General features: G+C 34.0%; 1 protein-coding gene across 1 annotated transcript in view; it reads right to left on the bottom strand.

Moving 5' to 3' along the window:
• LOC128559416 (uncharacterized) overlaps nucleotides 1–13,096 on the bottom strand; it is a 37,849-nt gene that overhangs the window by 19,386 nt on the left and 5,367 nt on the right. The window contains exons 2-4 of the mRNA XM_053550902.1: nucleotides 10,630–10,767; nucleotides 1,797–2,230; nucleotides 415–583 (exon numbers count right to left, since the gene is read on the bottom strand). Coding sequence (XP_053406877.1) covers nucleotides 415–583; nucleotides 1,797–2,230; nucleotides 10,630–10,735 — 709 coding nt within the window. The 5' untranslated portion in view covers nucleotides 10,736–10,767. The remainder of the gene's footprint in view (nucleotides 1–414; nucleotides 584–1,796; nucleotides 2,231–10,629; nucleotides 10,768–13,096) is intronic.

Genomic DNA, 13,096 nt, shown 5'->3' with positions numbered 1-13,096 from the left:
TTTGAGCTAGGGGTCTGAAAGTTTTGCAAGACACATTGTCTGATTATGAGGTACATTTGTGCCAAGTAATATTAAAATCCCTTCATGGATGGCAGAGTTATGGACCGGACAGGAAAAAAAGCCCTGTTGACTTTTGACCTCTAATTGTGACCTTGACCTTTAAGCTAGGGGTCCGGGTTTTGCGCATGATACGTCTCATCACGGGGAACATTTGTGCTAAGTAATTTTAAAATCCCTTGATGAATGACAGAGTTATGGACCGGAAACGAAATCGAGGACGGACGGAATGACGGACGGTAAAGCGCATTCCTATAGTCCCCGAAACTGGTTTTTAACCAGTAGGGGACTTATAAAATTTTAAGAAATATTTATTCAGAATTTCATAAAATTAAAATTTATGACGAAAATACCTACCATTTGTTTGCCAATGAGTCAACTGTCCGAGTGCATATGCTTCATCCTGGACAGGAAGTTGCAAATTCCTAATAAATTGGTGCATCAACTGGAACGATGTCTGGTACTTCATGGAATCCCACTCAGAAAAGTTACAATGAGCCCAGTCATTCCGAATATCAGTCCGCACCTTATGCGAATAAAATGAAATATCTAATATCTAATACACGGTATTTGGTTCTGGATAACGATTTTCAGTTAAGCAGCCAGACCAATTGTTACATGGCTAGTTTCATGTTAGGGATGGCACCAGCTATATCTTAATACGCCCGTTGAACGAAGTTACCGAATTATCGTTACTGAATTACTAAAAATTGTGAAAATGGACGGTGTCTGCTGTCTAACTTGGGCAGTTCTTATCCAGTGTTCATCAAACTTGGTCACAATGTTTATAGGCGTAATGTCTCGGTTCGATAAATCTTGAATTACTCAAAATTGTAAAAACTGATAGTATCCGATCTCTAACTTTAGAAGTCATTACCCAATGTTTACCAAACATAGTTACAACATTAATAGCATACTATCCTGGATAAGTTATATCATCAGCCGAATACTTAGAGTCACTCATGATTTATGATTCTTGAATTATTTAAAGTTGCGAAATTTGTCAGTGTGTAACTAGGATACGGCATAGCCAGTGTTCATCAAACTTGGCTACATTATCTATCGGCATAATATCTCAAACAAGTTCGATAACTAGCCAGCCGGACAATCACAGTCCCTCTTGAGTTATTGCCCCTGAAGTACTTAAATTTTCGAAAAATGTCATAGACAACTTAATAACTTAAGCATTTATTATCAAACGTAAACAGAACTCAGTCAGAATGTTTATATTGGCATATTATCTTGGTCAATTTAGTAACATCCGGTCTAGACGAAAAATATATTCTCACTGGCTGATATGGAAATGTATGTCAATCGTCGTTTCAACTACACGTGTACGCTAGAATGTACAAGATAAATGTACAATGTGATTTTTCTAAATTAAATAAACAATACAAATGTACCACTGCATGTGTTTGAATAATGCACATTAAGAGTGCATCGTCTAGACAGGAAGTTCAATACAGAAGTTCATTTCTGTAAATTTGTTCTGTTACGTTAACGAAAACGTGTCCGTCTCCATCTTTTTGTTTGTTTATTTCTAATAAAACGAAATCTTAAAAGTGTGTTGTTGTTAAAATGAAATGAGTGATGTTTTTGTACGCGCTATTTATATGATTATGTCAGCTCATGCATACTAAAGTACAATACGGGATTTTTTCAGCCTGTTCGTATTTCCTTGAGAAATGCAAGCTGTATTTTTGGTAGAATTTATATAGGTATATGACAAATACATTTACCTTCTCTGCAACTGACTTTACTATCGGTGGAAACGTATCTATGTTGATGACAATCCCTAGGAGAGCTGACGAGTCACACGTATCATCAAACCCGGTATAGTGGGCCATACTGGTTATCATGAACAGCTTCGTTAGGTCCGCATCGCTAGTTACATTGTAGTTGTATTTCTGTACATCTTTCTTCCCTTTCACCTTTGGTATAGCACTGTTGTTGTTAATTGCCTCGTAGTTTAGCTCTTTGTTTGTAGGTTTATATCGTATTAAATAGTTGGCGTATGTCTGTTTGTCGACCTGGTCTGTGCGTTTCAAAGTGCTGTACAATTTGCTCACAACGGGAGGAATGTACTGTCTTAAGGCGGGAGATATGATGCTGTGTAGACATATTCCAATAACAAGCCATCGCTTCTGATCGTCTTCTATGTCGGGTTTTACAACTGGAATACATAAAAGCAGAACATCTACGATAAGGCTAAGGTAACCTGATAGTGGTGCCATTTTGTTTATGTATTTCCGCCATTTTGAATTTAGAATGACTTTTATTTTGCGTGTGAAAAAAATAACCAAAACTTTCTATCTTGTCTGGTATACATTGTTCTCACCACGGGTGGTTTGTATAGCCTTAAGGCTGGAGATAAGACGCTTTGTAGACATGTCCCAACAATAGGCCACCGTTTCTGTTTATCTTCAATATCTGAGTTTATGACTTAGGGAGGTAGTGTAAAATAATTAGTTTATACTGTTCCTTTTATTTTCCTGCACGGTATTATGCCCAGAAAACATTTATTTGATAAGAAGTGTAATCATAGTACAGTCACTGCAAAGCTACTTCACTTTCATTTCACTGATCGCATGTAATTATTTGAAGGATGTTGCTGATATTTGCTTACGTTAAAAGTGAGTTCATTCAACTCAATTTTCATTCAGGCATAAAATCGAGATTAATCACGGTTTGTCCAAACTGTAACATGTTTATTGGCCATAAAAGAGGACAAGTAAATTCGATGAATCGATATTCCCCCACCGAATGGGTTTGTGGTGAGGAATGGCAAAGAAATATATCCGGGAAAAAAGTTAAGGATGATACTTAGAAGCAAATAATTTCATTGCATTTGAACTTAAAATAACAGACTACAGATGTCCTTAATAGAGGGGGTGACACAACTTCACATGTTGATAATTAATGTTCACGGAAAAAATGAAATGTTTAATGAAATTCTACGAACAAATATGTGGATTTTTAAACAAGTAAAGGACAATAACTCTGAAATTTCTAAAGAAATCTTGACGAAATTGTGTTTGCACTACAACATTATGGTGATCTAAATTCAGCTTAAGTTTCATAGTTCTAAGTCAAATATGTCACAAGTTATGAAGCAGAAAGTACCCTATATACATTGTAGTTAACACTAGAAACTACTAAGGGCTATAACTCTGGTGTGACTTCAACAATCTGACTGAAACTTCCCTATAATGGTGAATATGTATATGAAGTTTGGTGAATATGTATATTTCAATATTCCAAACCACTTCCTAGATATGGCTCCGGGCGGACGGACGGAAAGATGGACGGAAGAACGGACGGATGGACAATGTCAAAACTATATCCCTCCGCCTTCAGCGGGGGATAATAAAATGAGTGCATTCTTATGACTTTTTTCTGTTTTTAAAAGACATGTTTGTTTATTTATAACAATTGAGTCAAACATAAGAAACAAAATATTAGAAACGTAAATCTTCAGACATGTTTAGACTTAGGTCAGTAAATGGAATGATGTACCAGTTTAACGTGGTAGATTCTTTACGTGTTTTCGATAGGAATGCTATCTTTTGGTAAGAGATCTCGATTTACACAGTGTAAGTATTTATAGACATTATTTTATGACGAATGAAAATAAAGATTATAAATGTATTCTTTAACGTCTTGCGAAATCGACCGTTAATACCGCAAGTGGGTCATGATGGCCCTTGATCGCTCATCTGAGTTACTCAGCTTGCTCGAACAGTTCTGGTAAATAAAGGAAAATATCAGTGAAAGTATTTTGAAATAGGGTCAGTATTTTCTGACAAGAAGATTTTTAAAGTTTCCACTAAATAAATTTGGGTGGGTAAAATGTGTTTAGGGGTGTTAGGGTGGGGATGGGGGTAGAGGGTCAGCAGCTTCAGAGGAGAAGGACTTTAAAGATTTCATTTTAGCCATTTTAGAAAAGCCTAATCCCACCCTAGGAAGCCACGTGTTTAAACAAATCAACAAGGCTTGAAGGAATTTGGTAAAGCGTCACCTAAGGTATACTTCTCAAATATATTTGAAATCGAACCAGCAGGTTGAATGGAGAAGAGTTCCAAAGTTTTCTATTAAGCCATGTAGAGAAAGCTAGCCCCGCCACCTGGAAGCCATGTTTTGTAATGAAACAAAGTTTTTGATGGAATTTAGAAGAGGATATTCTAAGAATCATATGCATTTCAGTGAAATTATTTTCAAATCAAGCCAGAAGTTTCACAAGAGATGATTTTCGAAGTTTCGTATAGCCATAAAGAAAACTAGCCCTGCACCCTGAGAGCCTTACTTTTCGACGAAAGAGAATTACTCGAACTTTTGTAAAGAGTCACTTAAGGAACACTGCTGTGAAATTATTTTGAAATCGAGCCAGCAGTTTCAATGGAGAAGTTTTCTGAATAACCATTCAGGAAAATAAAGCCTCGCCCCATGACGGCCATTATTTAACGAAAAAAAAATTATTTGAAGGAATTTGGTAGGGTAGAGAGTCAATTAAGATGCAATGCTATCCAGTTGTTATGAAATCGGGCCAGAGGTTTCGGAGCAGAAGATTTTTGCCATGGCAACCAGATTTCCAAGGAATGGCCTAGATTTGAAGAGATAGAAAGGGAATAACCCAAGAAACGTTCTTAAGAAATTTTATAGAAATTGGCTTGGTGGTTTAGGAGATGTTCTTTAGAAAAACTGTGGACAGACGATCCTAAACAGGGGAGCTAAAATAATAATCTGAGCATCACTTTGAAGGAATTTGATGTAGGGTTACCCAAGAAAAATGTGTGTGAAATAATTTTAAATTTGGTTCATCAGCTTCTGAGGAGAAGATTTTTAAAATTTGTATATAGATATATATAGAGAAAACTTGCCCCACTCTAGACAGCCATATTTTTTTTACAAATCAACATGTCTTAAAAACATTTGGTACAGAGCCACCCAAGGACTACTGCTGTCAAATTAATTTGAAATCAAACTAGCGGTTTCACAGAAGATTTTCAAAGATTTCCATATGGCACAGTACGTGTATTGAATCGCCACTATTGGCTGTACGCACGTACTGAGTTTAGGTTTAACATAGGTTTAACAGAGAACATTCAATGCGTGCGTACGCTCAGTGCGGGAGATTTAATGCCGACCGTCAAATCTATTGTATAAAAGAAAAGAGAACTGAAACAAAAAGGAAGAAAAACCAATTGGACTTAAACAAAAATCCTAACCGACCTCGGCGAAAAGTGACAATAATACCTCACAGATATTTTTCCAAAAAACAGACACGCTACAAAGTGCATAGCTTTAGTAAACCTTTGCAACAAGATTGTAAAGACAAGCACTAAAATGTCAATATTTTGATGATAGAATGTACCTTAATACATTTTATTACATAAAATGATTTGCACAACCAGATACAAGCGCAAAGTTATAAATTGATACGTTCAATGGTGTAAATATTGCAACAGAATCCTATTTAAGAGTCGCAATTAAATTGTTTGTTCAATGTAAACAATTTATTTTGCAATATTTCATGGGGCACGCTTGGTTCTTGGTGTAAAATGAACGCCCGAAATGGAAGCCACTTTGTTTGAACACGTTTTCTTCATCAGTAACTTTCCACGCCATTGAACATTTTGAGTTCATTAATGATAACAGAGGAAATAGTTAAATTTTAATTCGCCAATCGCCTTTTATGTAAGATTATTTTTCGTCACCAGTGTGATATTTGTAATGAGAGACATTCACTTCCTGTTTTTTTTTTGGTTTTTTTTTGTGGAAATAGGAGGGGCCAATAAGGTCTACCATGCACCCCCACCCTCCACCCCATTAGACTTTTTTTCATTTGTACCAAATTGTTCAGCAGGACCAACTCTTTCAAAACAAAAAATTGTTCCCATGAAAAAAACTCTTGAACTATTATATAATGTCACTGTTTCCAAGGCAACCGTTCATTTTTGGAAAGGTCAACCCTATAGATGATAATCAGTCATATCTTGTTCAGTTTTGGTGATAAATCAATACAAATGGTATCATAATGGAGCTAAAACATTGGCCTTAAAATAACAGCATTTTTATGTTAATTAACTAATTTGCATATTCATGAATATTAATGAGAATGTTACAAAATGACAAAATTTTATCAGAAAATAATATTTAAGTTTTAAATCAATTTAAATGCACCAAACAGTTTTGATCTGTTCTGAAAGTCTCTCAGTGTTTTCTTAAATAGTATTTTGTAACACTGATGTTAATTTTTTTACTACAGAATAAGTATGTTTAGCTAATTTGCATAAAATTAACCACTACCAAAACCAACGTCTCAGGAAACAAGATACCAGTAAAATTTAATAAAATGATATAATTAATTGTTATCAATAAAATAATAATTATGTGAGCTATATTGTTTGGAAATTTAGTTTAAACACCTTTTTGCTGGAGGAATTAGTATGTAACATACTTTACACATGTTACGTTACAATTTCAATAACCTTGTTTTATTACATCAATTATTTAGAAAATATAGATCAGATCCGGTCTTAATGTCTCTCGGTGTTTTCTAGAATAGTATTTTGTTACTCTGAAGGTATTTAATTTTTTCTACATTAGGTATTTTAGCTAATTTGCATAAAATTAATCTATGCTAAAACAGACATCTCTGGAAACAAGATATAACTAAAACTGAACAACATGATGAAATAAGCTGTGATCAATAAACTTGTGTTATTTGTGCTGTATCATATGAAAATACAGTGTACATACTTATTTGAAGAAGGAATCTGTTTGTAACTTACTTTACACATGTTACGTTACCATTCCAGTAATCTTGTTTTATTGTATCGTTATTTTCTCAGATAATAGTAGAGGAATATTTAGTTATCAAGTTAGTGAATACTCTTACAAAACAGTTTTGTTCCATACTTCATAAGCAATGAGATTTTTTCCATAACGGCGCTTTAAGATACGTTACCACTGTATTTTGCTGTATTAAGAAATATGTAGGAAGAAATCTGAATCATTGTTATCAGTATTATGATATCACTGATTTGTTAAAACTTTAAAGTATTAATTCTAACATGTTTCTTTACTTTTGTCAATCAAGAAATCATCTGAAACATTCATTACACATTAAATGTTCCTTTTTCATTTTGAATTAATGCATCTATCAGTTTGATTATTCTAAAATCAGTTTCTTAATTCTGTTGTTCCTTTATTTGATGGTTTCAATATTGTTGTCAATAATTACATTTTACATTGATTATGTATTTTTATGTACATTGATGTGTATATTCTATATATATTAATTATGTATACTAACTATGCAAGCATCCATACACTGATAATAGGGTTACAATTTGGGGCTGCCTTTCATTGAAAATGTTTTAATGGAATATTTATCTTGTTTTGTGTGATTGTGAAGTGTATCTATGCAGTTATTTACATGAGAAATAAAGCATTTTGTTTTTGAGTTTCAGAAAAACGTGCATTGTACTGAGATATTTATGGGCTTATTAATTCAATATTCACTGTTGAAAAGAAGCACTGACCAAAAACTAAAAACACAAAATTAAATATTCAGGTACTTTTGGTAGTCTTTAGATTTAAACTTATGAAATTGCAAAAAAAAGCTGTCAAGAATGTGAACAATATTATGTGTTTAAGTGTTTGAAAACCAAATTTGTTAAGAAAACAATTACATAATGCTATTCAAAACTTCTAGGAAGATACTGAGTGCCTTCTGAACGACACTTCAGAGTTGCTGAAAACATTTTACGATAGACTTTACGAAGATCCTTTAGAAGCAAAGAACGCAACCAAGCGAATAAATAGCAGACTCAGTTGGATCAAGTCTGTTTATGAGAGGTAATGAAGTGTGAAACACACCTTACACCCCCTAGCACTGGCTTAAGAGGAATTCTATTTTAGTAAATAAAATCTAAGTAAGAAAATCTAACAACACTGAAACCGAGTACGAGGAGACTTTTTTTTACAACCATCATATGGCACTTAGAGATTTTTTGTGATAGCAAATATTTTTTAAGATGATCCTTTGGAAGCATAACAATACAACCTAGCAAAATGATAGGTGACTTGATTTGATTGTGTCTGTTCGTTAGATGTAGTGAAATGTGAAATTGCCCTCACACCCTAGCACTAGTTTAAACAGTGTTCTGTTATTGTAATAGTGTATGCACTGGTTAAAATCTGGGTCTAAAATCAGATGAAATGTCTAAAAAATATGAATTGCACAAAATTTGAGGCAGCAGTGTTACAAGAATCACATTCTGCACGTCTTGATTAAGATGTGACTTACGATATTTTCACTTTATTGTTACCTAATATAGCATATTTGCTCTCTTGTTGGTTAGCTGTCATGAATAATATGTTGCTTTATAACATATTATTTATAAAATAGAAAGCAAATGACAAAAGAAGATCATAGGCTCTCAAAAATCACTTTATTTTTTATGAATAACATTTGATTACACTTTGATTCTGAAGCAATACGTATCATGCTCTCCAGTTTCTTGCTACAGTTTGAACTTTTGATAAAGACAGGTCATGACTTTGTCATAACCTTTGGTGCGTAACTTAAGTGATAATCAAACTTTATTTGTTAAGATTGATGCATTATATAAGTTTCTCTTAGTAGTGTTTCTCTTAATGTTCCGGTATATCCCTGAATATTCCACCACATAATACAATTTAGTCCTTGTCTGTACAATTTAAAATATCACAAAAAGTATGTACATTCTGTCATTCTAGTAAATGTTTCAAAATGACTAAAATAGTCTTCTTTTTTATATCTATAAAGTTTTATATATTTCTTGTCTTGCTTTGGTATCACTAAAACAGTTTTGACAACCTGGTAAAAGTTTTAAATCTAAACTTTAAGCTTTTAGTTTTTACTTAAATACCTGAATATTTTCTTTTGTTTCAGCAAATTGTTAGTTTTGGTTTAGCACAGCTTTGCAAAAGAAATTCAGTCATGTAATGTTGAGCAGTTAACCTAACAAGTGTCCCTGAATTTTGTACCGGAACTACTCAGTTCTCGACAGGCAAGTGCCAAGTTCTCCGTCAGACATGATATCTTTATTGAATCGTCATGGAAGTCATCCAGATATCTGACTCAAGACGCTATGATTCGTCCTATCGAGCTAGGGCTGGTTTTGTATATGTTCTTATAATGCTACTATTTCAAAAATTCAAAAAATTACCTTTTATAAAACTTGATTTTTACTCACAGGAAGACTGCACATATCTGCTGTATGATCATAATATTATGAACGCACAGACGGATATTATTGTATGTTTTATTGAAATTCCATCTATAATTATAGTTACACGGATGGTGCAATATATATTTTAGGCAATTTCTGAAATAACAAAAGAAACCCTTCTTAAAACTTACCGCTAACAGTTTAGATAAATCAGTATGTGACAACTTGGGCTTCAATTTCTTCTTAAAATTTCTTTCTAAAAAGCAGTGGTAGTGGTAAGTGTGTTACGAAAACAAATCACACTGTCTGACAAGTAAGGAAGCACATTGTATTATTATAGTACAAAATAAGTAATATTAATTATGTTTCTGGAATATTTTCTAAATAATTGATGCGATACAACAAGGTTGTTGAAATGGTAACGTAACATGTGTAATGTATGTTACATTTTTATTCTTCCTTCAATAAATTGTTAACTCTAAGTCTACAAACATTATAGACCACATAAAATTGTAATTTCGTTGATAACAATTAATTATATCATTTTATTCAGTTTTAGTGATCTCAGAATTTTATTCGTTGTTTGTGACACTGGTTCATTTTATGCAAATTAGCTAAGCACATCCAGTTTTGATTAAAAACAAATACCATAAGAGTAACAAAATAATATATCAAAAACACCGAGGCCAGATCAAAGCTGTTTGGTACAGTTAAACTGATTTGAAACTTAGAAAATATGATTTTTTAACAAAATTTTGTCATTTTGTAAAAAAATCTCATTAATATTCATGAATATGCAAATTAGTTTATTAACATAAAATGCTGCTATTTAAAGGCCAATGCCTTAGCTCCATTTTGACACCATTTTTATTGATTTATCACCAAAACTGACCAAGATATGACTGATTATCATCTATATGGTTGTCCTTTCCAAAAATGAACGGTTGCCACGGAAACAGTGAAAACATATATAGTTCAAAAGAGTTTTTTCATGGGAACAGTTTTTATTTTGAAAGAGTTAGTCCTGCCGAACAATTTGGTACCCATGAAAAAAGTCGGGGTGGGGGGTGGGGGTGCATGGTAGACCTTATTGGCCACCGTACTAAAATGTTTGGAGTCTGAGTCTTGTTTTCATAGTAAATCAAAATTCCGTCTCGCGTATATATCTGATATGCATATCCCGGTGCGTCACTTCTGTGATACATTCGCTTCTTTACCAGTATTAACACTAATGCGATCAAGGCTTTTCTGCTTTTTCTCAATTTTGTGCACCAAGAAAATAGTGCAATTAGCATTATATATGAATACAATATATCACCTTATGAGTTATTAAAGTACTGACTGACTGACTTACCTTGATTCGGATCGTCCCCGTCGGCAATATCGACCACCAGAGGTTTAAATTCAAGGTCGTGCAGTTTTGATGAAAGTATCGGCATGTTGATTACATGAACACTCATTTTTCTGCATTTATCCGTTCACTCATTTACATCTGGTAAATACAAATAAACAATAATTAAAGGTACAACAAAGTCAATGATTCAGTAGGTATAACCACGTTTGGAAGAACACAGATTCTTCAAAACGAAGTCTAAAAAGTGTATGCATAGATGAGCAAATGGCATGAAGGGGGCAATTAGCCGGATATGCCTCCGTGGTCCACTCGAATGTAGACCATATCAATATATAGTGCAATTTTCCCGCCTAGTAAAGGCTATTTTCATGCCAGATATAAGCATTATTGATGCTTGATTGTAAAAAGGAATGTTCGCAGATGATTTTAAGCTACGTTATATGCTTCAAACGTTGATTTGAAGCTGCCTTGTAAAATGAAAGTGAAAGTAGGTATTTCCTGATGTCTACCTACGCAATATTAGCGTTTTCATCACGTGTCTCAGTCACGTGACCATGGTTTCACTGCATTATGGTCAACCCCATATTTTTTGGGTATATTTTGATTGCCTAAAGACAGACCTTCAAGACAAGGGTAGTCTCACAGGAAGTGAAAGGCTAGAAATCTTGATAAAAATATAACTTATAAGTTGTTAATTTTATATAGAAAATAGTAGCGGAGACATTTAATACCATCATACCTAAAATGAAAAATTCGCACTTCGTGAAAATTGCTTCAACCGATGTAAAACTGGTACTTTCTGATCAGAATTGAGCAATAAGCACCATTTTAAGACAAACGTGGCATATCATTTGCATATTTTGGGCAAATTTGAGATATTTTTCGGATAGTAGGCAAAATTCTGATTTTTAAGGTGATTCCCCACATCTCAGTTTTGCATCAGCGACACCATTTTAGGTAAGAATGACAGAAATCGATTATTTTTCGTGTACTTCTAGCTGTTTCTTGCAAACTAATTCTAGAAATAAGAAAAGTAAGGCCGTATGATACTATATTTAATGAAAAATTGGCATTATCTATGCCCCTGACACGTTTTTTTGCAGGTGTGGACTGTCTGTCTGAATGGGGCATAATTCCGACAGTAGCCATTCTTTCAAACTGAAAGTTGGCAAAATTCTTGACAATTGACTTACGTACAATAAATGACTGCAACAGAACGATTTTGAAAACTTTGGTATTTCTTATAGGCATGAAGGGGGCAGCTAGCCGGATATGCCTCCGTGGTCCACTCGAATGTAGACCATATCAATATATAGTGCAATTTTCCCGCCTAGTAAAAGCTATTTTCATGCCAGATATAAGCTTTATTGATGCTTGATTGTAAAAAGGAATGTTCGCAGATGATTTTAAGCTACGTTATATGCTTCAAACGTTGATTTGAAGCTGCCTTGTAAAATGAAAGTGAAAGTAGGTATTTCCTGATGTCTACCTACGCAATATTAGCGTTTTCATCACGTGTCTCAGTCACGTGACCATGGTTTCACTGCATTATGGTCAACCCCATATTTTTAGGGTATATTTTGATTGCCTAAAGACAGACCTTCAAGACAAGGGTAGTCTCGCAGGAAGTGAAAGGCTAGAAATCTTGATAAAAAATATGTTATAAGCTGTTAATTTTATATAGAAAATAGTAGCGGAGGCATTTAATACCATCATACCAAATGCCTGACTGTTAAACAGTGGGACAAAATGACTTGGGAACTTTATCCATTTTTGCTTTAACGGTAACAAAAATATACAATACGCGGAATATCTCCGCGTTAAGAAATTTTGATAAAATGTGACTGATGCGTAACGGAAGATAAATTATCGATTGTTCAATATTCATAGTACCCATTAGTCGAACTGCTCGTATTGAGTGAGATATATTTTCCAGTTGGGTGCAATGGTTCACATAGTATAGCTACGGGAAGGGTAAAACATGTACAAAGGCATTTTCCTTCTGGAATAGTGCCGATGTTCGCCTTTAGGTGATACCCTACTATTTGTAAGGTAACAAACGGCACGATATACAAGGCGATCGGTAACACCAATGTATGCTTCCCGAAATTACATAAGGGGCTTTTCAGTCAAGGAGAAATGTGGTCAGCAAGCGTTGTGGTTCTTTAACACTCCACTCCCTGTCAGTGATCTTTATGAATACACTCAATAAAATTCCTAATCGGTCAGTTTATATTATATTACTTTTTTGTTAATAATGTATGTAAATTTCACATAACAACATTTGAATAGGTACTGCGGTTAATTATTAATTTATTTTTAGCCGACGCACGGCCAAATTAACCGCATAGGTGTTTTGACCAATATTGCATATTTTGCACTTGCAGGGCATGTGCACCAACATGCACGTGTTCGTTTAAACTGTTGGCATTACTGACGAAAGTCCTACTAGAAAAACACATGTTAT

The sequence above is a fragment of the Mercenaria mercenaria genome, chromosome 9 (genome assembly GCF_021730395.1).
Source record: "Mercenaria mercenaria strain notata chromosome 9, MADL_Memer_1, whole genome shotgun sequence".
NCBI classification, from domain to species: domain Eukaryota; kingdom Metazoa; phylum Mollusca; class Bivalvia; order Venerida; family Veneridae; genus Mercenaria; species Mercenaria mercenaria.
This window is presented reverse-complemented; position numbering and strand designations above follow the sequence as displayed.